Raw genomic sequence first — 25,363 nt, 5'->3', positions numbered from 1 at the left:
TTCTCTTTCTTTCTCTATTTTCCTGCCTCCCTTTCTCCCTTCCTGCCTCCCTCCATCCCTCCCTCTCTCCACATCGCCGGACCCCCTCCCCCAAAGTGACCTTCCTACTCCCAGCCCCCTCTTGTCCACTTTCCATGTCCTTTTCCTGCATGGCACTCATCACCCTCACACATAGCGTACAGTTCTCTATCCTGCTTCCTTTTGTCACCCCCGCACCCGCAACAATTTCCATGGAGACAGAGATTTACCTCCCAGCACCTAGAACAGCGCCTGGGACACAGGTGCTCAAAGAATTTTATTCTCCACTTCCTTCCTCCTTCTCGCTCTGCATGCATGCTGTGCTGTGGGCAGGGGAGAGAGTTAGACATAAGACACGTTCTTCTCTGAAAGGGGCTCGTGGCCCCCTGGGGAATGGATGACTCCAGAAGCCCTTGTGTTCCCACGGAACACATCATCACCGGACTTCAATCCCAGCCCTTGCCTCCTGCCCTCCACTCTCCCTTGGCTGTGCATGTAGAGGTCTCTCTCTGCAACGGTGGGTACACCTACCTGAAACCAAACCTTCCTTCTGCCCTGCCCAGAGGGGGCCAGCAGCACGGTGCAGTGAGATAGGACAGCCCCGAGTTGGAATTTCAACTCAAGTTTCATCCGTAGGATGCAGATCCATTGTTCACGCTGCAAGGGTTCCACGGAGAAGCAGAACATGTCTAAAAGGTTTGGCCACGGCAAATATGTAATAAACAGCCCCTCTTGCTGGTATCGCTTTTGCATGTCTGGCGGGGTCTTGAAGCCGGGAAGCCGGCCACTTCTCCTGCTAAGGGAATGGTGCCCACGTGAATACGGCAGGGCTACATTTGAGTTCCCAGCACCCTGATCAGGGGCTCATTCCTGCCTTTTACATATCTGGGATTCAAACTGGCAATGGTTTTCTGTAATCCAGCACCGGTGAGGGTGCATGGGTACCACATGACGCAGGAGGAACACACTTTGGGGGACTTCTTGCAACGTGTATCGAAGGGATTCAGCCTCTGGGAACTCACCGGAACCCATACAAAGACCAATTACCCGGATGTTCACAACAGTGCTATTTACTACACCAGACAAACCCAAAGCAACCCCATCACCTAACACTAGGGGTTTGGCTAGATAAGGCAGGGAATCTCCTGCCATTTAAAATGCTGTAGTAAACAAGAGTATGTTTACAAACTTTTTTTTTTTTTACAAACTACTAAGTTTGTAACGTTTACAAACTATTGTTTACAAACTATTAAGTGAATAAAGCAGCTATAAAACAGTATTACAGGATGAATCTCTTCCTCTTTCTCTTTCTCATGTTATTGTTGCCTCAGGTGGAGGAATTACAGGTGGTTTTCCGGTTTCCTCTTTGTGCTTTCTATATTTTCCAAAATCTCTACAATATAGTTACACTCAATTTTTAAAAAAGATTTTATTTATTTATTTGACAGAGATCACAAGTAGGTGGAGAGGCAGGCAGAGAGAGAGGAGGAAGCAGGCTCACCGCTGAGCAGAGAGCCTGATGCGGGACTCGATCCCAGGACCCTGAGATCATGACCCGAGCCAAAGGCAGAGGCTTAACCCACTGAGCCACCCAGGCACTCTGTATTCAATTTCTTTAAAGAAAAATTAGAAAATTGAATTTATGTCGATAAAATATAGGCTAAGCAAAAAATTTAACTTAAATTCTATGGTTTCCTCACATCAATATCCCACATACTGACCAACAGATAATTCCTGATCAAGCTCAATGAATTGTGAAAAAGTCAACTGTTCTGATCATTCATATATATAAACACACACACATATACAAAATTTTTCTTAATACCCTATTTTCAGGGATAATTTTAGACTTATAGAAAACTTGCAAAGATAGTACTGAGCTCCCCTAGTGCCGCACACTACCCGGCCCCCAGTGTCCCCTGCTAACATCTCACCTAAGCCTGGTACATTTGCCACAACCGTGAAACCCACGTGGGCACAAGGCAATGAACTAAAGTTCACACTTCGTGTGGATTTCACCAGTTTTCCCCCCAACATCCTCTCTGTTCCATGGTACGGACTGTACCAGCTGTCGCGCCTCTCCGGGCTTCTCGGTCTGCGACAGTTCTTAGCCTTCCCTGGTTTTCCACGTACTCTGCAAATCCTGTGATCATAAAAAGAAAGGGTTGATGGTGGCGATGTTGGCGAGGAAGAGCGCCGTCTAGGAATTCCTCCAGTTCCTCTCTCCGTGGGAGGCTGACAATCCGCCTTTTCCTGTCTCGGGTCCGGAACAAAAGGGGACAGACCAGCGGCCCAGGTATCGAGGGGACCCGCGGAGGTTGGGGCGCCTCGATCCCCGCCCATTTGCCCACTCGGGCCCTGGCCCGGGAGCTTCCGGAAGGCCCCCGGGGTGGGGGCGGGGGGAGTCGAGCCCCGAGCCCACGGGTCCCCTCGCCGGTTGGGCGGGCGAGCGCGCGGGCGGCACCCGGGTCAGCTGTTCCGCCACCGTCCGTGGCCGCCCCGCCCCTTCCCGGGTCTTATAAGCCTCTCCCGCCTGCGAGCGTGGGTCCGAACTGCCCGCTGCCCTCCCCGGCCAGGCGCCCTGCCCTCCCCGCAGGATGGTCTGGAACACCAACCTCCGCTGGCGGCTGCCGGTCACCTGCCTGCTCCTGCAGGTGGCCATGGTGGTCCTCTTCGGCGTGTTTGTGCGCTACGAGGCCGACGCCGACGCCCGCTGGGCCGACAGCAAGGCGCAACACAACACCAGCGACCTGGAGAACGAATTCTACTACCGCTACCCGAGTAAGTCCCGACACCCCGCAGGTCCCCGCGGCGCTTCCCGCCAAGAGCCCTGCCTCGCTGCTCGGGAACAGAGGGCGGGAGGGCGCTGGAGCAGGAGAAGCTGCTGATCCTCCCTGCTCCCTCCCTCGGAGCCCCGTGGTCCTCCCCGCTCAGCCTTCCCAACCGCGCCCCGCCAGCCTCTGCAGAGCTCCTTTGAGAAAGGGCCACGTGCGCGCCAACCCCTTTTCCCTGCGTTAAACAAAGGGAAAACTCCCCACGGGGAGCTCCCTCCCGGGGCCATCAGAGTCCTCCAGCTTCCCTGTCAGAGGGCCCTACTGGTCCTCCAAAGACCCGAGTCCCATCTCAGTCACCAGCCAGGGAGCCAGGGGGGAACACTGGCTCCCTTGTCCAGGTGCGCCCGTCAAGTCAAGGTCCCAAATCTTGGGCTGGTCTTGGTCCCAAGTCAAGGGCTGCAGTGGCTGTGGGGAGAGGAGCGCAGGGAGAGGCATGCGGACCACGGCCCCTGCCCTCTTCTGGCTTGGAGAGGAAGAAGGGGAATCCTGAATTCTCTGGTGTCTGTGCTACTGTGCTTAATTAAGAGCATGGGTTTGGAATCACCAGACCTCACTTTTGTCACGATTCCGCCATTGACCAGGTACCCGCCTTAGGTACGGGTCAACCTCACTGAGACTCCAGTTCCACCTCTGCCTTACTGGGCTGGGGCGAGGCTGGCGTGAGATAGTGCCCGTTGAGCTCTGGCATGGGGCTGGCCATGGAGCCCTCACTTCCTAAGGGAGCACTTCGTGGAGGAGCACTGAGCACAGATGCCCTGGGACTCGGGAGTTGGAAAAACTGGCTCAAGGTCACTCAGGTCAGCCCAACCTCCAAACTCCCAGCCCAGGGCTCTTTCCATACCCGTGTGCCTCCCGACTGCCCACACCATGCACCAGCAGCCAATGACAGTCATTCCAACTTGTTGGTGTCACGTGGTTACGGACTGTTAGTCTCAGCACGGACCCTAAAGCCTGTCAACAACAGCCACCTCTCCCCACTGGCGTTCCCTCCATGGCTTGAAAACCCTCATTGATGGGAGCCTTTACCTCCAGAAATAACATGTCACTTAGATCCAGATAAATAACAGCATACATTCTGGATGACGGCCCGCATGAACAAAGACGAGGTTGAGGGATCGGCCAAAACACTGGGAGCCAGCCATCTTAAATGGCTGCCAAAAAGCTACCCACAGGCTATATTAATAGAAATATGGTGCCTAGAAGAAGGGAGGTGATGGAAAGGGGTTGTAGACCACAACCTCTACTGGGCTCTACTCAGGGTCGTGTTTTAAGAGATCTTGACAGCTTAGAATTTGGACTCTTAATCTGCCCTTCACTGCCCACCTTGACTCCCCTTGAACTAACCCCGCAAATGGAGAGGCAGGCCAGCTGGAGACCCTCCTTTGCCTGTTCCACTCCGCTCTAGCGCTTACTTATCTCTTAGCCAAAAAGCCAGCCTCCCAGCAAAGCATAGGAGGCAAGGTCTCCCACGGGCATTCATGGGTCCTTGATGGGTCCAGGCAGTGGAAAGTCTCAAAGCCCTCAAATGGAAGCTACAGAACATTCCCAACAAGAGGTGTGGCCCTCGCATCTCTCCAGCTTCTCTCCCCACCCCTTCCACATCCACCTTCATTTATTCCCACACCAACCAATCACTTACCTATGGGGCGGCCATATCGTTTATCAACCAGTGACACTCTAGAGAGTGAGGAGGTGGGGACTTGTGCTAGTAGTCATTTGCCAGGACACACACATAAACCACGACTCCTCTGAGAGACCAAGACTTAACGGCCGCTCTGGAGGAACAAGTTGCATATCCTGGGTCTCTGACCCCAAAGGGCTCCGAGACTCATTGAGAGCACCCCAACACCCTGTCCTCCGTGGGGTCAGGTTGTCTGGGCACTTCTCTTCCACTTCTTGGAAGGTGGTGGGACAGTGGGGGCGTGGGGAAGCAGGGCAGGCATGCGGGGAGCACGTTGAGTGGTGCAGAGTGGCCCAAGGGTAGGGTTTGTGAAAGGGATAGGAGGGAGGTTCCTAAGAGGGAACGAGGCAGCCATCAAGGTGGGCTTGAGTTTCCCCTGCTGTTTCCCCGTGGGTGCTGAGAAGCTTTTGGTCACCACGCAGGAAGTGACAGAGAGGAAAGCAGTACAGGGAGAGACCCTTGGCCTCGGGACTCCTTGGCAAGTAGTGGCAACAAGGCAAGCTAGCAGGTGTGCGTTCTCTCCTTGGATGCCCCCACTGCCCCAGAAGGAAGGCAGGGTCTGGGTTCCCATTTTATACACAAGGAGACCAAGGCCTGGGAGGGAGAGTGACTAGGAAACCAGAGAGCCCACGTAGGAGCCCTGGGTTCCTCTCCCTTTGCTCTCCTTCCTCCTGGCACCTTTCCCATCCCCTCCCCCCTCCCCTGACCCTTTTCTGGTCCACCTGGTCGTGGTGATTGTGTTAGGGGTAGAGGGCAGCCGGTGCGGCTCCAGTATGGCAGTTCCCAGGGGCCAGGGATGAGGGCGTGCCCTTCTGGTATCTTCTGGGTTCTTGGCGCTAGGCTGTCCACACAACACCTGTGTGGGCCTCATTCCTTCCCCAGGGGATTAGTGGAGCCTGCTGGGCATCTCAGGTTTCCAGAAGAGTCCAGCTCCAGCTGGCTTGGGCTGGGGCTCAGGAAGGCAGGCATGGGCCCCTCAGCAGGCAGCAGGCACCAAGCCAGCTGGGGACCTGCCCTGACAGTGCCCTCTGAGGTCCGTGCTCCTCACGGGCTAGGGCTCTGGGGCCTCAGTGGCTGTGGGAAGGGTCCGGGGGAAGCTGACTTGAGGAAGAGCCCTCAGAGTCTGCGCTCCTGAAGCTTCCTGCAAGGACTGCAGGACGAGTGGACACATTTCTAGGACATGACCGAGGGCAGAGGCTGCCGTAGTTTCAACCCCAGAAAGGCTGTTTAATGAAGCCACGGCAGCCAGGCTCGCTCTGCAATTCTGGGACCTGCCCCCTCAGACTCAGCTCCATTTAGTAAAGGACAAGTTTGCCCACAAGTCTCAAAGGGCAGCACAACCTGGATTGTGGAATTCAACAGATCTGCGTCCCTTGCTAAATGGAGTGAGCCTCAGTATGCTCGTCTGTGAAGTGGGACTGTTATTTAATGCACTGGCTCTCCAGGAAAACTGAAGAGGGCAGGGGACTGGTAGGGCCCATCTGGGGGCAGGAAGTGAGGGGACAGTGAATGCTGGTATCAGGTGTCCTCAGAGGGGAGTGAGTGCTCTGGCGCTGAAGGGAGGCGAGTGGAGGCTCAGCATCTCTTTAGAGATATGGCCAAGGAGTGTGTCCCTGAATATTAGTTTGTCCCTAAATGTGAGCATTTAAATTCCTCTCTGCTTTCCCCACTTACAAGTGCTTTTTGCAGGCTCTGTCAGGCAGAGCATTTCTTTCCATCTTTTGGTGCCCAAATGGACCTTAGAGATGTGCCCAACACTCTGGGCGCCAGGGACAGGGACAGGGACTGGCTGAGCCCTCCCTCCCCACAGCCCACCTGCTTTCCGGGGGCCTCTGCGCCATTGCCAGAAGATTGTGCGTTGACTGGGTCTGATCTGAGGTGTGGGGGAGGTGGACACAGAGCCTTGGGGAAGTGCTGGAATGGCCAGGAGGACTCCAAGGGAAAGTCTGGGCCTGGCTGGCCCGCAGAGAGCGGGAAGGGAGCAGCACCCATCGGCACCAGGCAGGGCTCCATGCTCTCTGTGCCGGGGCAGCAGAGGGGAGGAAGCTGCTGTGGTCCAGTGGCATGGGAAACTCGTATTTCAGAGCCACTGCCGGCTTCGCTGGGGACACATTCTGGAGGTGGGGGAAAAGGGGCCCCTCTAGACGTAGCAAGGGGGTGGAGAACTAGCAAGGGGGTGGAGAACGGGAGTGAGAGCTGCTGTGTACTGGTGCCCCCTTGTGGCAGCCTTCGTGGCTGCAAGCCAGCATGCCTGTCCGCCCCGTGGGGTTTGGGGGAAGATCTCTGGGCAGAGAGGACAGATTCTGGGAGGCGCAGGACTGCTGTGTCACCCCAGGCTGGGGAAAGAGGGGGGGAAAGGGAGGTGTCTCATCACCTTCCACTGATCTACAGCAAGTCGCCGACTCTGCGAAACACAAAGACAACCTTGAAGGAGAAAAGAGAAATAGTAGCTAATATGATTGATCAATTTGCAAAAGAGCCAGGCCTCTAACTAGGGCTGGATGAAGTCATTACATGTGCACCCCAGAACTCTGGGGTGAGCACTTCCCAAACACATGGACTAAACCCACTTTACAGAATAAGAAACTGCAGATCCGAGAGATGATGCCCTTCCCGAAGGTCACACAGTTGGGACCTTCGAACCATTACTAGTAAAAGCATTTTAGGAAGCACCCAACCTTATGGAACATAAATTATTCAACTGGTAGGTTGGGGTTCTAAATTAGGACCGGTGTGGGAGAGAAACAGAAAGGGAGCAAGAGAATGAACGGGGAGGTACCCCAGGAGAGGGAAGCTGGTGTCTGCGTGCTCCAAGTGGGGCAGGAAAAAAGAGACACCCCCGGAGAGGGGCGGAGAGAGAGGTCAGGATAGCCGGGGAGTAAGGGGAGTCACGGAGGACAGAGAACTGGCAAGAAGGGGCAGGCAGAGATGGTGTGCTAAGAAGGGGAGGGTGTCAGGCAGCCCTGAAATTGAAGCTATTCCCCAGCAGGGCCCCCCCAACATACCCACCCTCCACCCCTGCCCACATGGTTCCTCTCTGCCACCAAACGGCTGAAAGGCCCCCACCCTCTGTGACGCTGCCTCTTCCCGGGGATTCCTCCCACCGCCTGCCAGCGCCTTCCCTGTCCAACCTGCTAGCTTCAGAGGCGGCCAGCTCTCAGCTGCTGTCTCCCCCTCACTGTGCCCACATTCTGACTCACAGCTCCATCTGCGGGCCTGCCCCCCCCACCCTGGTCTCAGATCCCCACTTCACCCCACACAGCCAGGCTCTGTCCCTCTCACCTGCCATGCCCACCCCGCCGTGGTCCCCCAAGGCCAGCACTTGACCCAGTCCCTCCCTCCCACTCCACAACCAGCTCCCAGATCCCAGGGTCTATCGGCAGCCCTGCCCCCCTACGAGCTCCCCTCCCTGCTGCTGGAACTGGAGTCTGAAAGTGTCACCTCCCTCTTTCACACCTCTCCTCCAGTCTGCCACCCATCCGTTCTTCCCAAGAATAACCATGATGCCACGTATGGTGCCTCACACGCATTAGCTCAGATCCCCCCACAACAGTTGGAAACGTGATAAACCATGAAGTGCGGTAATACACGAAATCAGCCGCACACATTGTGAAACCTCCACTGAGCTGCTGTTGGCTCATGCAGACCCGCACAGGTCTCGACAGCTGCTCACAGCACCCCACTGGGGTGAGACCCACGGCTCCCTGGCACCAGCTGGCATGCCTCCGCCCCCGCCCGGCACCCTGCCAGCACCCCATCCCTAAGTCGCCTCCAGGTGCCCGCTAGCCAAGGGGGGCTGTAGCCGTGGCCTGGGCCCCAGGGAGACTGGGGAGGGGGGCAGGCGGGGGCAGGCAAGGTCAGGACTGCTGTAGCATCAGCACCGCTGCTGCCGCCACCTCGGCCAGGCTCTCCACCCCGGGGTGCAAGAGGTGTCCGACCGGAGAGGGACCATAGCCTCCCCTGACTGGCTGCTCAGCGGACACCCTCGGTGCTGCTGGGGTGACAGCCGTCATCATTCATTCCGTCACAGACAGTGACGGAGAGTCTCCCTGGCCGCTCTCCCAAGAGCCGGGCAACAGCGGCTGGAAGGAAACAGGCATGGCCTCGCCTTCTGGGAGTTTCCAGTCTGGTGGGCGGGACAAACACTCCAACTGCACACAGTCGAAAGAACTAGAAAGGAAGGGAGGGGGTGCTGGGAGAGGGCGAACCGCCTTTAAACGGGAGGGTCAGGAGGGCCTCTGTGATGAGGCCGTGTCTGGGTGAGATCTGAGGGAAAAGAAGTTGTTGGCCTCCATTTTGCAGGAACAGCATCCTGGGCAGGGGGAGGTCACAGCCAGAGACCCTGGAGCAGACCTGTGCTGCTGGTTCATGGGGGCAGGGGGAGCCAGGAATGTAGAAAGACCCTGCAGATCCCGCCCACCTTTTTTTTTCTTTTACTTGGGAAGAATTTCAAATTTGCAAGAAGTTGCTAAAACAGAAGTAGCATAAAGCGCGCTATATACTCTGTAACTCCGAATCAGCGACCTGTTCCTTCTTTCTCCACACACACACTTGTTTCCTCTGAACCACCTGCGGGTCAGTTTCACATGCCGTGGCCCTGTTGTCACCTTCACGACCCCAGAATGTGTCCTGAGCATGGAGGGATTCTCTTCCAACACCAGGCTAATCAATTTATAGCTTAATAAACGGTTCCGATCCCATTTCCTCAACCGAATTTTCTCATTTATTTTCTACTTTTGTGGACAACGACCTTCGCGGCTCTCCTCCCATTCCCCCCGTCACATCCAGAATCCAGTCCTGAGTTAGGTAGTGAATGTAGCTGGCACGTCTCCTTAGTCTCTTTTAACCCGGAACATTTCTGCCGCCTTTGTCTTTGACGACACTGACATTTTTCAAGACTACAGCCTCAGTGCGCGCGCGCGCGCGCGCACACACACACACACACCCCCTCTAATGGCACATTACTCATTTTCTGTTTGATCTTCCTTGTAAGTAGACTGGGATGATGCCTGCTGGGCTAGAATGCCATACAGGTGATAAGCTGCCTTCAGATTATTCCATCTGAAGGCCCGTGGTAACCCACCTGTCCCTCATGAGTAAGGTTAATTTTGATCACCCCTCTGAGAAGTCGTCCTGTTTCTCCACTTCATAATTACTGGTTTTTTGGGTTTTTTGTTTTTTTTTCAGTCCCTTGCAACTCACAGTCTCTAGGGAGACTCTTGAAGACAATGCAAATGTTCTCCTCCTCATCAAAATTTCCCCCTGGATTCAGCATCCACTGATAGAGTTTTACTGTGAAAATCACGATTTTCCAACTTCAGCGCTCATTCCACATTTAACTGTCTGGCTCTCAGCATTCTGTTACCATCAAGAGCCTCCCCCACATTCTCACTTATTTCTTACTCCAAGTTGCTACTTTGCAATGGTTTTAATTTAATACAGTACGTAATTATTTTGGTGCTCAAACCATCCCAGATTTGGCCAGTGGGAACCCTTCAATCTAGCTCCTGTGTCCTATAGACCCACACAGTGCCTTATATTTTTGTAACTGTCTTTGCTTCCCAAAGGTCCTTGCCCTCTATTTTAATTTTCTGGGACTCCAGAATCAGGTAACATTAGCACTGGGAGGACAGTTACGATCACTCTAATCCATCCTTTGGTTTTATGGAGAACACTGGCTGAGAGAGGGGAAGTAGGTTGTCAAGGCTAGACCCCAAGAGTTGGCAGAAGAGTTGGCTCAAAACTGAGAATGAACCTATGCCTAAGTAATAACAAATAATAAATAATAAAACAACAACGACACTTATCCAGTTTGAACTCCTGTTATGGGACGGACACTGCTAGGTGGTGTACCTACACACCCGCATTTAATCTCTGCAGGCTTTGTAAGCATTACAGAGGGCCGGGAAAGCCAAGGATGCTACCTGACTTTCCAGAGTCATCTGCGCAGCAGATGGAGGAACTGGGGTCCAGATTCGGGTCTCTGTGATGCAAGAAAGTGTACTTGCTGGGGGTGGAGGTGGGGTGTGACATTCATGGGGTGGGGGGGGTGATCAACTCGCTTGCTTGGCCCCTCCAGAGACGCAGACCCAGTGGAGACTAACTTCTCTGTACTAAAAAAACGGAGTTGAGGGGGCAAGGCCGCAGAAAATCTGGGTTCTAGACCCTAGATTCTAGGTGTGAGCCACAGCCAATTTTGCGCTCTAGCACGGCACGGCTTGTTTTGGCATTAGAATGAGCGTTCTATAGTGGGAGGCTCACCTCGCCGCCCCCCCCCCCAAGCCCAGACCCCTCCAGGGGTTCTTAGGACAAGATGCAGGCAGTGGCGGTTCTACCTGCAGCAACGGCGCCTGGCCCCAGGATCCAGATGCAGAGATGGGAGGAGGGGGTTCGTGAGGCTACCTGAGGGCCAGGTGTCCGGGAAGACAGCGCTGCGCCAGGGGGGGCTGGCCCAGACCACCGAGACCCCCGGCTGCGCTCTCCCCGCAGGCTTCCAGGACGTGCACGTGATGATCTTCGTGGGCTTCGGCTTCCTCATGACTTTCCTGCAGCGCTACGGTTACAGCTCTGTGGGCTTCAACTTCCTGCTGGCGGCCTTTGGCATCCAATGGGCGCTGCTCATGCAGGGCTGGTTCCACTCCTACCACGAAGGCTACATTCACGTGGGCGTGGAAAAGTGAGCGCGGGGCGGGCCCTGGGTTCAGAGGGCGGGCCCGGCGCGAGTGGGGGCGGGCCTGGGGCGGGGCCCGGGGAAAGGGTGGGCCCGGGGGCGGAGCCCAGAGGGCGAGGGGGCGGGTGTGCGAAGGAACACTCATTAGCCTGCTTGGAAGACCAAGTCCACAGAAAGGGTTTAGAAGCAAATTGCCATAACACCACGTCACATCCGGGGCACCAACGGGGGATCATCTGCCAGGTGTCTGACACTTAAAACCTGCCAAATACTTGCAAGATACTCGTTCACTCAAGCTGGTCAGGGACTTAAGTCTTCTTAAGTGACTTAAGAGAAACTGGAAAAAGAGTTGACAAAATAGAAAATGTGTTGGAATCAGTAAGTCAGCCTTTTGTATATAAAACCGTTGACATGCATATCACCATGCAGTTCAAAATACACAAGAAAAGTCTCACTCCCCAAACTGTAGACCCAAAGAATAAAAACACCTGTAATATATTTAGCTGGCCGACCCAGCAAGAGAGCTATGGCTAGTTGAATAACAGAAGCATACAACGTTTTAGAAATCTTCAGAGGGAATCATCATGTACTTTGTGAGTTGGAAGTGTGTGGTGAACCAGTTACGGGGCAAGTTGGTCACTCGACAAATTGAGATTTTTGGCAAACTGGTTTTCAGGGAGTTGATTTCCAGCAACTGAGCTGGAGCCAGTCCTGGTGCCCAGGGGTGGATGACTATGTTGTCCCCAGACCCGCCTCCTGGCTTCCGTCCTGTCCCTGCTAAGGAGTCCTCCAGGTCCCACCTGTCTCTGCAGGGCGATGCCCTCAGGCTCTGCCCCAGCCTCCATGGGCCTTCCTAAGATGGGACATGCACGCCTCCGTCTCCAGGGAGCTGATGGGCCAAGATGTGGGCTTTTCTGCTCTCCCTCTCCCTTCTTCCCAATGGTCACGTCTGTCCGATGGGTCAGTTATGGGAACGTGAGCAAATAACACAGCCTCTCGAAGCCCCCCTGTTCCATCTCTATGATGTGGCGAGTAATAGTACCTGTCCCCTCAGGTTTGGGTGTGGTACAGGTGGGCCTATGCAGTACCTAGCGGGTGTTTCCCTGCCTGGCACTGAGTAACTGCCATGATTCCTCAGTCAGGCCCTGTGTGAGGCCCTGGGGACACAGCAGTAAACAAGGCTCACAGGGAAGCCGAGGTTCCAATGAACATCCTCAACTTGGGAGGGACCCTGACAGCCGGGCCCATTCCACACCCTGGCCCTACAGTTCGCTGGCTTCTTACTTCTCACCTCCGGATTCTCTCATACACCTGAGCATGGGGCAGGGGCACTTCTTCTAGATGTGAATGTCTTGAGGAAGGAGCCTCTATTGTCCCTGCACCCACCCCCGCCCCATTTACAGCTCTCATGAGTCTGCCTTGGAATCCTTGACAGCTTTGCCGCTGGTTGGGCACAGAAAGGCCTGGGTTAGGCGGACATGTGGATGGAACCAGGGTCTCCTTTGGCCCGACGACATCTGCCTGGCTGTCCGCCTCCATCGGCCTTCTGCTGGCTGGCTGGGCCTTCAGGGTCCAGACTGAAGAAGGACTGGGTTGCTCCTCTGCCTCTGTTCTCTCTGTTGGCTTTCCTGCCCCCTTCTACCCAGCCCCCAGGTCCCTACCTACCTCCTGCAGGAAGGCCTCTCTTTCTTCCGGGGACACAGATCCTCTCTCCCAGGAAAGGTAAAGGGAGGTTATGAGAGCTCCAACCCAAGCGGGGCCCTGGTAGACAGAAGCATGTGTAAAGTGAGAGATAAGGGTCTGGAGGTGGAGACCACATCTGCATGGAGGAATCAAGGAAGGCTTTCTGAAAGAGGAGGCAGTCAGAGGTTGTTCCGGAAGGGCAGGTAGAGGATGGAGGGCAGGACAAGCCCTCACATAAGGGGCATGTCCTAGAACAGCAGCCAGATGACCTGGGTGCCTTAAACACAAGCTCCCTGAGGGGACACTGGGATGGGGGCCACAAAGGAAGGGTGTGGCATCTGGTACGTGCCATTGCTGTGATGGCCCTTTCACGTGCTATTTCTTCTCATTCCTAGATTAGCTTTAAGACACTCTGTGCTGGGAGGGGTGGTGGTAATGGGTGAACCCAATGATGGGTTTTAAGGAGGGCACGGATTGCATGGAGCACTGGGTATTATATGTAAGCAAGGAAGCATGGAACATTATATCAAAAAACTGTATCAAAAACTAATGATGTACTGTATGGTGACTAACAGAATATTTAAAAAAAAAAAAAAAGATACTGTGTGTTCGTGACCACACCATGAACCTGAGGCTCAGAAAGGTTAAGCCACAAAGCCAAATGCACAGATGGCCAACGTCCAGATTCAAACCCAGGACTCAGAGTGCCACTTTTTGCTGTTGCCTCAGACCCTCCCCTGACCTGTCTCCCCACAGCCTCATCAATGCGGACTTCTGCGTGGGCTCTGTCTGTGTGGCCTTTGGGGCAATTCTGGGCAAAGTCAGCCCTGTCCAGCTACTCATCATGACTCTCTTCCAAGTGACCCTCTTTTCAGTGAATGAGTACATCCTCCTCAGTCTGCTAGAGGTGAGCAGGGCTCAAGGATGGCGGTTCAGGGGGACACATGGGGTGACAGCAGGGGAGGAGAGAAAAAGAGGGCCAGGGAGGCATGCTGGCTGGATTCAATTCACCCTTGGCCTGTCACTTAACCTTCTGAACCTCAGTCTCCTTATTGCTAAAAGGAGAGTAATGACATTTATTTGGGCAGGGATGGTGGTCCACCTGGCCAATCAGACCAGCACATTGGCAGAGCAGGGGTTCCTCATATGGTGGTTTTCTCCCTCCTTTCTCTTTCCAGCATATCAGATGGAAAGAGTGGGTGTTCCTGCACATACACCCCTCATGCCCAGTTTGCTCTGCCAAGAAAAGGACCCAGTAGATTGAGGTTGCACGTCTGTAAGGACGGATCCTAGGGGAAAAGCCATGGTGGACGTGGACAGCTGCATAGGTTGTGGCCTGCACAACTCCAGAGATGACATTCATGTGGACTCTGGCAGGAATGATGCCCCTTGAAGTCGGCCGATTCAATGGCCCAAGTAAGGGGTACCTTAGACCTCTGACTCTAGCTCAGAAACCTCTTTAGTACCTTTGCAGGGGTGAAGGTCATTCAGGACTTCATCCATTTCTTAGCCCCAAACTCCTCTACATTTGTACTCTGCCTGGCACATTTCTGCCCCCCCACAAGGGGGAGAGATTTTTTTGTTTTTGTTTTGTTTTCTCTTTTAGATCCCACTGTATTCAGTCACTCATTTTGTCATTTTCTTCAGCCACCAGGCTGGTCCAAGCCACCATATCTCTTTCTCCTAACTCATTTCCCTATCTTCATCCTTGCTCTACTCACTGCCTCAGGCCAATCTCCAGCAGCAACCATGGAGACCTAATAATAATCTGTGTGAGACCATTCCCCTGATCAAAACCCTCCAGTGGTTTTTAAAATTTTGAGTAAAATCCAAATTTGTTGTAAAGCCCCACATGTTCTGCCCCCAGCCTTTCCCTCCAAGCTTATAATCTACTCTCTCCCCATCTCTCCATGCTTTGGCCACACTCTGCTGTCTGCTCGCCAACGATCATGCTTGGTCCCACCTCAGGGCCTTTGCGCTTGCTATTCCCTTTGCCTGGAATGCTCATCCCTCACTCATTTTTATTACTGAGGTCTCAGCTGGAATATTACCTCTTCAGAGAGGCCCTCCCAGATTCCCCCCTGCCCCAGTGTTGGCCTCTACCTTACTTTACTGCCCCCCACCCCAAGTCACTATCTCTCACATTGACTTGGTTCATTTTCTTCGTAAACTTCCTCTTTTTCTGATAAACCTGATGTGTCTGGGCCGTCAGGATCTCCAGTACCTAGTTCAATGCCTAATAAGGGCTCAACAAATATTTGTCAAGTAAATGCATTTTGGAGTCTGACCACGCATCGGGCACCTTATACATAGGTGGGAAGACCTCTTTAGACCCTGAGGAACTCACAATCTAGAGAGGGAGCTAGGAAGTCAGTAGACAGTAACCACATAGTATAATGAGGAGTGGGGTCAGGGCCTTGATGGCCTAAAAGGGGAGGCAGGTGTCTGAACCAGCAGGACAGGTCAGAGAGGCTTCCTGGAGGAAGAGATGTCAAAGCTAGAAGTCAAGTGGGAAACAACCAGGCGAAGGAGTGAGGCAGAGGGAACAGTGAGTGGCTAGGCCTGAAGGGAGGCCCATGGTGAGAGGTTTCCAGTGGGCTGACCTGCTGGAAGAGGGTGTGCCAAGAATGAATCTTGGGCACAAGTTAAGAGGGTCTCAAAAATCCTCCCGACCTGCTACGGAAATTCTTTGAAATTTCATGACATGAAATTTGCACGACAACCTTTGAGTCCGTCTCTGTGCCAAGTCCCTGCTGACATGCAAGGAGCACTTGCCCTTGGCTGGTCCCTGCTCTAGATGCCTCACATGGCTTACCTCATTAATCCTCCCCTCTGAGATAGGTGCAATTATTATCCCCACTTTACAGAAGAGAAAGTTGAGGCTCAGAGGTTAAGGGGCTCAGCCCAGGTCCCACAGCTAATAGAGGCACCCGTCAGGCTGGGAACCAGGAAACCGAGCTCTGCCGACAACTAACTAGCTCTCTGACCTTGGACAACACACTTAACCTCTCTGCCGGGATTTCCCCACCTACAGTGAAGGAGCAAGTGTGTGATTCTGATTGGAATTTCCCCTGAGATTGGTTCTGAGTGGGGAGGAGAGGAGGATAAAGAGAGAGGAGGTGGGGGCACAGGAAGGCTAAGTCAACCAAACCCCTGTGGGGTACCAGGCGCTCGCCAGGTGCCAGACACGAGTTGTCTAGTTTGGCCGTTGAGACAGCCCTACTAAATAAGGCACCCTGGTCTCCCCGACTTTGTGAAGGAGGAACTTGAGGCACAGAGTGGGGTAGGGCAGAAGGAGACAGAAGAGGAAGAAACCGATCTGCGTGCTCTGACTATAGGGGGCAGAGGAGAGGAGGGTGGGGTGGGGCTGGGCTGGGGGCCAGCGGTCAGCAGGAAGGTTGTCAGGCAGCAAGGGTGGCAGGGTGCCTGGGGGATGAGGAGTGGCCTTCTAGACGGACTGGGGCTGGGCCAGGAGTGGCTGTGGAGGAAGCAATGCGGAGAGGGGAGGCCCAGAGGGAACAGCAGGGCTCCCAGGAATTAAGACACAGTAGAAGCTCGTGGGTGACAAACAAATAGGGGCGGGGCCTGGGTTCTAGCTCTGCTTCGCCTCTTCCCGCTGCTTGACTGAGCAAGGTCTTCTCCAAGCCTGGGGCTCCCCATCTGGGCACAATCCCATCTGCTGGGGGACAATGCCCTGGCACTTTGCTGACAGACTCACAGCTTGGGCTCAGGGATCCCCACTTTCTCCCCTTCCCAACTGATTGGTCTGTGGGAGCCCTGAGCTCCATCCTGAAGCTTGTGGAGTCAGACAGATGGAACTCTTTGTGTGTGTGTGTGTGTGTGTGTGTGTGTGTTTTTCACGGGAGTGGGCAAGGAAAGTGCTAATAGTTGGGAGAGAGAGAAAGTATCAGAGTCTGACAGATCCCTACCCCCCCAGGTAAAGGACGCAGGGGGCTCTATGACCATCCACACATTTGGTGCCTACTTTGGGCTCACAGTGACCTGGATCCTCTACCGGCCCGGCCTACATCAGAGCAAGGACAGGCAGAAAGCTGTGTACCACTCGGATCTCTTTGCCATGATCGGTGAGAGCTGCTATAATGAATGAGGGCCGCTGGGATGGGGGAAGATGGCCCTGGTGGCTACGGGCCATCATGATGCCTTCGGGCTGCCATGATGGGAGAGGACCTCTATGAGGAGTGAGAACCCCCATTAACAGGTGAGGGTCTCTAGGAGGAATTCAGAACACCATAATCACACCTGATACCCACATGGTCTGGGGTGGCAGGTAGTTCCCTTGGGGGAAAGGCAGAGGAGGGGTTGCCTGTAGACACCTCCAGGATCCCAGATTTTTTCCCTTTTTCCTATGGGGCTGGAAGAAGTTGGTCACTCATCCTGTACTCCCTAGGATGCCCCAAGGCAGATGAAGCGGCACCCAGAAACTGGTCAGTCCATCCCCTGGGCTAGGGCAAGGTGTGAATTCCTACTTCCTGTGTCCATTCACTCCAGAGAATACATACCAACCACCCACTCTGGTCTCCTAAAACCCAGCCCTGCCTTCAAGGAGTTCCTCCCAATATGGTGGAAGAGATGGCAATGTTACCAGATGATCTAACTACAGTAGGGAAAAAGATTCTCCCTCATGATGCCATGGGAGCAACGGGGGAGGCATTCAGCCCAGTTATGGGGCTGGGGTAGACTTCCTGGAGCAGGGGAAGGTTGTGTGGAAGTTAGGCAGGAAGGATGTTCTGGGAAGAGCCCCCCAGCATGAGTAAAGCTGCAGGGGTGGGAAACTACTACTGGGGCACACGAGTCCTATGACATCTCTGGAACTAAAGGACAGGAAGTCTGCCTAAGCTCTGTTGGACCCATCTAACACCTCTTCCACCCCGGCCCACCGGTCCTGTCTGGTCTGGTCAGGCACCCTCTTCCTATGGATGTACTGGCCCAGCTTCAACTCAGCTGTGTCCAACCACGGAGACGCCCAGCACCGAGCTGCCATCAACACCTACTGCTCGTTGGCAGCCTGCGTGCTCACCTCGGTAGCACTGTCCAGCGCCTTGCACAAGAAGGGCAAGCTGGACATGGTGAGTGGTGGAGGGCGGGGGGGGGGTTTCTGGGGAGCCCCCGGGGGCAGGGGGAGGTGTGACTATGACTGCCTGCACCCTGTGGGCACCGATCACCATGTCCGGCCGACGACTCTGTGAAGCAGGCAGCAGCATCAGGGTGATCTCCCCCATCCTGCAGATGAAAAAACTGAGTCTCGGGGAGAAATGATTTGTTTGGATTCCCTAGCTGGTTTTCCGCAGAGCCCAGAACCGGATTCCCAGATTCTGTTACCCTGGCTGCTCTGGGTGGGCGTCTCCTCCTCTTCATTCTCCTCCTCCCAACCTGGGGTGCTGATAGCTCTTCTGGGCTGAGGGCCCCATCAGACCAGCCTAGTCCGGTTGCCAGGGGCATTTCTCTTCTGTCGGGCTTCCGATCCTCCAAACGCTGGTCCTCAGCATTCCTAAAGCTGCCTCCACCTGCCCCGCCCCATACCCTCAGAAAGGGGACCCCTTCGATGTCTGTCCACTCCCCGGGACACAGGTTTGTGGGGGCATATGGTTTCGCGGTGTCCTTCCTCTCCCACCACTGGGACAGACCGTGCTGTCGTTAGTGGGGAGGGGCCACACCCCATAGGTGTTGGTCGATTTTCCTATAAAAAGAAGACCGCCTCTCTATTTCCCAGTCTGACACTAGCTTCTTGACGCGGGCATATGTGGGACACTCACCACACAGAGCGGTAGGGACGTTCGCATCAGGGGAAAGAGAATCAGACAAACCCTGCGTGCACCCAACACCCCCACGCAGACAAGGACATGGAACAGGGTCAAACTCGGGGGCCCCCGGCTCCGCCCTGATCCGGATCAAGACACCTTTCTGCCCCTTGCTAGTACGGTCTCCCTGCACCTCCGTTTCCTCCTCTGCAAACATCCAAAGATTACTGTCCTTACCTCCTGGGCTGGTTGTGGAGACGGACTGACATCCTCCCCACAGCGCGCAGCACAGTACCGGGAACTGTGGGGCCCCCCGAGAGGGTCAGCGGGCGCTGGTGCAGGCCCCCAGATGCCGGCACGGGCGTGTGCGCATGCGTGGGGCCCCACGGCCGCCTGACGTCAGCAGACGTGGGTGTAGAGCCCATCAGACATGCGCACCTGCGCACACGGAGCCAGAGGGAAGGTGTAGACGTGCCAAGAGGGTTCACCCACCCCAACACGATTACACAGATTTGTGTCCATGGACGATGGCCAGCCTGCTGGTGGGGGTGCCCAGTGTGCAGAGAGCACAGGAGCCGGCCCTCTGCGGTCTGCCGGCTTGCAAGATGCCCTCGGAGTCATCCCTGCCTCCCAGCGCCAGCGCCCCCAGACACGGCGTGCTGGTGCAGGCGGGCTCTGGGGATAGGACTGAGCTCCGGCCCACCCTGCCCGCCCTACCTAGGTGCACATCCAGAACGCCACGCTCGCAGGAGGGGTGGCCGTCGGGACGGCCGCTGAAATGATGCTCATGCCCTATGGCTCCCTCATCGTTGGCTTCATCTGCGGCATCGTCTCCACCCTGGGTTTTGTGTACCTGACGGTGAGGACCCCAGGCCAGGGGCTGAGGGCTGGAGGATCCTGGATTTGCGTGTACTGGGGCCTCCCCAAACCCCTGCCACTGCTCAGGGCCTGAGTAGCACCCGTCTCCCCTGTCCAGCCATTCCTGGAGGCCCGGCTGCGGATCCAGGACACGTGTGGCATTCACAACCTGCACGGCATTCCCGGCATCATCGGTGCCATCGTGGGTGCCGTGACCGCGTCTTGCGCCACCACCGATGTGTATGGAATAAACGGGTAAGTATGGAGGAGGGACAGGGGAGCCTGAGCTCCCTCCTTACCGTCTCTACCCCTAGCCTTCCCCAAACTGAACCACTGTCCATGGGCCTCTCTCCCCAACCTCTGTCCCTCCTCATGAGTCTTAAGGACCATCTGATCTGTCCAGTGCACACGGGAAGGCTCAGAGCCTTGGTGCCCGCTCACATTTGTGGGCCACAGCAAGGGGTTTCTTGGTCTCTCTGTGCCGCCCTGATCTGCCCCCAATCTCCACCCCAGGCTTGCCCTTGCCTTTGGCTTTGATGGTTTCAAGACTAACTGGAACGCAAGCATGCAGGGCAAGTTTCAGGCTGCTGGTCTCTTTGTGTCCCTGGCCATGGCCCTGGTGGGCGGCGGCATTGTGGGTGAGTGGAAGTGGCTGGGCTAAAGAAGGCGGGGCTGCTGTGGGTGGGGGACCCAAGAGCATGTACCAGAGGTCAGCCCAGAGCCCACAGGAATCCTGTGCACTTGTGGCTTTGGGACAGAGTTGGGGGGTGGGGAGGGGGTGCTTCTCAGCTAAGGGGAAGGCCTGGGTAGGCTAAGAGAAGTGGTTCCTGACCTTGTGTGACCCCAAACTTTCCTTAGGAATTATCCTGAAACTGCCAGTCTGGGGACAACCCGCTGATGAGAACTGCTTTGAGGATTCCGTCTACTGGGAGGTAAGTTCCAGGGACTGGCTCCCCTGCACAAAGGGAGTTATATCCCTTCTCCACAGACCCGGCCCGCATCAGCCGAGCTGGGGCCCGAGGGACCGGAAGCTGAGGATTGGGGACAGAGCCTGCATCACCCTGCTCCATCCAGAGGCTGTGTGTCTCCTGGGGGCCAAAGGCTTTATTCTAGAGCAGTCGTTCCCAAAGTGTGGCAGCTTCCCAGATGCCAGCCCAGAACTGTCACTGAGTAGGGCATCCTCATGGGAACAAGTTCCCAGCTGATTCTGGCCCAGAAAACTGAGCGACATTCCATTGCTTTCAGCATCCAGAGAAGTATCTGTACAGAAACTCAACTTGAGAAACCTTGTTCTAGAAGCTGAAAAGTAGTAAGATGTCACAGAACTCCGTTTCTTTAAAAACTTGCCACAATTTGGGTTTTCTGTGACTTGAGGCAGGGCTCCCTCCCAATGGATCCTTGTTGCAGGTATTTACTGGCATTCGATGTTGGGGAGATGACAGCCACCTGCATCTCCCCTCATGACACGGGGCAGGACGTAACCTGTGTCTGTGGCCCCTGTGACTCGGGTCTGTCCATCACTGCCTTTCATTTGGCTCCGTAATTTTAAAACCACACCAGAAAGTTTTCTGGGTCATTTTCACTGATATCCACTATAAACCAATTTCATGTACATAACTAATAACATTTTTTAATTCATTCTCTTTAAAATGTCTATTCTAAAATGAATAGAAGCCCATTAAGAGAAATCGGGAAATAGAGAAAAATAGAAAGAAATCCCATCACCCTAATTCAAGCACTGCTAATATTTTGGGCCTATGTTCCTCCAGTTTTTTGTTTTTTGTTTTTTGTTTTTTTTTTTTTTTATCAGCCAAGACTTTTCTTAGCAGAGATTTATGGATTTATGCCCGATTTGGGATCCTGCTCACTTTCTCTCTCTCTGTCTCTATTGTAAAAAGTATTCTGTGTCATTACATTCTTAATAAACTTTCTTCTTTTAGCAGCATTATTTTCATTCCATATTTAAAGTCAGAACGTAAACGATTTTAGACACGACCATGAGAAATCACATGGATTTGCCACTAATGAAATAAACTAAAAAATCTTATCAACTTCCCTACAGAGATCTCTCTTGGTTCTGTTTGGACCTTTATCATTCTTAGTTCACACATTCTAGCGGCTGCATACCCTTCAGCAGTGCTCCGTTTTAAGGTCTAATTCTGTGTCTGTGGAAGTAAGGCACAGTCTATCCGCTTGGCCCCTGGCCTCCGGCTGCTTTACCTGGGAGATGAGGTTGCCTTCCAGGGGATGTGGTGAGACAGATGTTCCCCAGGACCTCTGCTGAGGCCATCTTTAAGATTAAATCGAAGCCGGGGCGCCTGGGTAGCTCAATGGGTTAGACCGCTGCCTTCAGCTCAGGTCATGATCTCAGGGTCCTGGGATCAGGTCCCGCATCGGGCTCTCTGCTCAGCAGGAAGCCTGCTTCCTCCTCTCTCTCTCTCTCTCTGCCTGCCTCTCTGCCTACTTGTGATTTCTCTGTCAAATAAATAAATAAAATCTTAAAAAAAAAAAAAAAAGAAGATTAAATCGAAGCCTTGAAGCCAGCGTAAAGCTGTTCCACCCCACCCCCACTCCAGCTACCCATCCCTTTCCGGCCTCCCCTACATCTCACCTCACCTCACTTTTGGACCTGCCTGGTGTTCAGGGAGCTTGTCTCTTCCTGGCACATTACCACTCATCTTTCAAAAGCGGATTCATTCTGCACAACCAGAATTCCACCCCCCCACCCCCGGTGGGTTATCAGCCTCTCGTGTGAGTTTGCAGCTCCTGTTGTCACTGTGCCCATCACCTGAAAGCTTTCCCATTGCTCTAAGTGGGGCAAGGACCCTGTGTCGTCCTTGCAGGGCCCCAGCACCCTGGACAGTGGCTAACCTGATGTAGAGGGCAGGATACCTGTGTGTAGGACTGCCCTGCTTCTCTGCATGCGCTCTGCACAGTGATCACAAGGTGGCGCCCGCCACACACCATCCACCCCTCCAGACTTGGCCAGGTTGTTCTAGTCCTACCAGGGACACCCGCCTGGCCTGGGACAAGGCCCCTGGAGCCGCCCTCCTCTCTCCACAGATGCCTGAGGAGCCAAAGAGCACGGTCTTGCATCCTGAGGACTCAACCCTCAAGCCCTCAGAACCTTAAACTCCCAGGCCAGGTGAGAAGCAGGTGAGCATGGGCAGCTCCTCCCCATGTACCCCCCCCACCCCCGCTCTGGGAATTGGATGCCACCAGTAAAGGGGCAAAAAGAAAGCATCAAGAAATCCACCCCTCCTGCTTGGATTGGGGTGGGCCCATGGGGTTGGTGGCCTCAGAATAAGACTCCTAGCAAGCCAGACAGGCACAAGAATATGTGGAAGGCACTGAAAAAAAAAAAAAAAAAAAGATCTAGGTGATCTGGCTACACACTTAGTTTTGCTGCTTACCGGTTGTGACTTTGAGGCCCTCTTCACCCACAGACAGAGCCTTAATTTCTTCATCTCTAAAAGTTGGAAATGACAGGTCTGGCTCTGTTCAGTCGATCAGCTCGAGCTAGTTCTTCCTTTCTTCTCTCTCCTCTTTCCTTCTTCCCATCAACTCACCTTTCCTTCCTCCTCTGTGGAATGCACCAAGCCCTGCCTTTTGCATCTCACCCTCCAGAGAGCTCCACTTGACAGGTGCAACTACTTCCCTCTTTCTAATAGATGAGAAAATGAAGGCTCAGAGAAGTTCAGGCTCTTCGAGGCCCCACAGAGCAAGTGGGGGGCATGGGATCCCTGCAGGTCATTTCCTTTGTGCTCAGTAGTACTATTTGGTCCCCTTCGAGGCCAGAGCTTGGAAGGAGCTGTGTCTGGGGCAAAAGGCTGAGTGATGGGGCAGGAGAGGATATTGGGGCTTAAGGATAAAGAGTGAGGCTATGACCCCTTGCCTCTAATGCCCACCCTGTCTGGAAAAGGTAAAGGGGCCCAAGGGGCTACAGCAGGACCCACAGTGTCCCGCTGCTCCTGGCTCTCTCCCTACAGGCTCTGCAGACTGTTCCGGCGCTCCCAAAGGAGCCGTGCTGACCAAGCTGGGAACACAAGAGCAAGGCGAGCAGCACCCCACTGCTGGCCTGGCCCAGGGTACCTCCCTTCCCTTCCCCTTCATCCCAGGGGGCCTGCCTGAGAATGAACTAGGAAGAGCTATAGACAAAGTGGTCCAAGCCAGGTTCTGGCTGAGGAGACCTGCCTCCAGCGGTCTTGGTGGCCGCATCCTGGGAAAAGCAGGCAGGAGTGGGGCTGGGAGCTGGCCGTGGACCCGAGCCCTCCTAGGAGACAACTCAGCTGCCAGCCATCAACTGCTGGGCTCCTCCACTCTCCGCCTGCCCCTCGGCCAGCACCTCCCTTGCTCCCTGCGTCCCCCAGACCACTCCGTGCCATGCAGATGGTGGCCTCTGTGAATAAACGTTCTTGGTATTCTTTGTAGAATGGGTGTGAGTACTTCAACAGGGCCAATCTGAGGGAGAAAAGGACCCCAAGAGACCCAGCCTCCTGCCCCAGTCCTGCCCTCCCACACCACCCCGCCATCCACAGTGCAAGGGGAATCATCCCAGGCTGAAGAGGAGGAATTTGGGGTGCTGGAGCCTGCCCGGCCTGGGACCCCCTTCCAGGCTCACTTCTGGGCCGGGGCCTCTCTCCAAGGTTGACTTCACGTCAACCATCCCAGAAACACACCCATGTTTACTGTGCCCTTCATGTGACCATGCTCTGGTTCAAGGGTACTCAGGCAGGGTGGGGGAATGGGGTGGGGGGGAAGCCTCCTTCAGGCCAATCCCCTGACCCCAACCTTTCCGTCCATCCTCCCTGCCAAGCCAGCCTTCCCTCCCTCCACAGTGGGAGGAGGCTTCAGCTGTTTCGCTCTCCCCACTTCCTGCAGCCAGCCACCACCCTGGGCAGACTAACACTTCCTACCCTCAGGGAGCTCTCAGTCTAGCTGAGGACCCACCTGATGCCAGGGATCCATCCTCAATCCCGACAGCCATCCAGTTCCCCAGGAGGGCTTCCCAGAGTGGGTCACCAGAGCAGGGTTTTGGAGGCTGAATAGGAGTTTACCAGAACAGAGGCACAGGGACAGCAGGGGCAGAGACCCAGAGATGGGAATCAACATGGCGAGGTTAGCTATGGCTAAAAGAGACGTGAGGCAAAAGTGTGCCAGCTGGCCAATAAGATGCAGAATCCAGACCCTTTGTGGAGCAGACTCCAGGGAAGAAGGGGTGAGGGGAGCGGGAGGAGAAGGTCTCTCCTGCCTCCAAATCCGCCCTCCCCGCCCCCTCACAATTCACACATACATACATACACAGGCCTTCATTCTCCGTGCCAGAGGAGGGGAGGGGGAGGAGAAGGAGGGGAGGAGGGAGCTGAAATGCAACCTATTCATGTTCCCGCGATGTAACACCCCTCATTTTCCATGCTGGGTAAAGACAAAAACCCTTTACAACCTGTTTCTGGAACTTGTCAGCAGCTGCCAAGAGGAGCATGTTAATTAAACGTCGGCAAAGATGGAAGCTGGAGGCCCCGGCTCTAATTGGACAGTTTGCTTCACCGGATTGAAAAACATTGTGACAAAGGAGGAGGTGCGCGGCGGCGCGGCAGGGGTGCGGCGTGGCGAGGAGGGGAGCGGCGGCTTTGATTTCCGCGGAGCTGGGGGCCCCAGCCGCCCGCCCCCGGCCCGGCGGCCCCGCCCAGCGGCACGCCCACGAGGCCCGGGGAGGGGCCTGTCCGCGGGGGCGGGGGCGCGCCGGGGGAGACCCTCCCAGAGCCTGGCCCGGGAGCCCGCCAGCCCTCCGCCGGCGGGGATAGACCCGGTGCAGCACGGGGCTCTGAGGGGCTGGGACGGGACCCCTCTTCCCCTCGCT

General features: G+C 55.0%; 1 protein-coding gene across 3 annotated transcripts; it reads left to right on the top strand.

Moving 5' to 3' along the window:
* Positions 1 to 2,576: 2,576 nt before the first annotated feature.
* RHCG (Rh family C glycoprotein) lies at positions 2,577 to 25,095 on the top strand. Of its 3 annotated transcripts, none has more exons than XM_044231174.1 (11): positions 2,577 to 2,799; positions 11,023 to 11,209; positions 13,643 to 13,793; positions 16,824 to 16,971; positions 17,807 to 17,973; positions 19,367 to 19,504; positions 19,622 to 19,758; positions 20,017 to 20,141; positions 20,362 to 20,435; positions 22,567 to 22,659; positions 24,970 to 25,095. In XM_044231174.1, the coding sequence occupies exons 1-10, from the start codon at positions 2,616 to 2,618 to the stop codon at positions 22,633 to 22,635; spliced, it is 1,380 nt and encodes a 459-aa protein (XP_044087109.1). In that variant the 5' UTR covers positions 2,577 to 2,615; the 3' UTR covers positions 22,636 to 22,659; positions 24,970 to 25,095. The 3 variants fall into 3 exon arrangements, with proteins under 3 accessions (XP_044087109.1, XP_044087108.1, XP_044087107.1); XM_044231173.1 differs by lacking the exon at positions 24,970 to 25,095 and adding an exon at positions 23,493 to 23,933 and having other exon boundaries at positions 22,567 to 22,648; XM_044231172.1 differs by lacking the exon at positions 24,970 to 25,095 and adding an exon at positions 23,493 to 23,933.
* The last annotated feature ends 268 nt before the right edge of the window (positions 25,096 to 25,363 follow it).

The sequence above is a fragment of the Neovison vison genome, chromosome 13 (genome assembly GCF_020171115.1).
Source record: "Neovison vison isolate M4711 chromosome 13, ASM_NN_V1, whole genome shotgun sequence".
Classification (NCBI taxonomy): domain Eukaryota; kingdom Metazoa; phylum Chordata; class Mammalia; order Carnivora; family Mustelidae; genus Neogale; species Neogale vison.
This window is presented reverse-complemented; position numbering and strand designations above follow the sequence as displayed.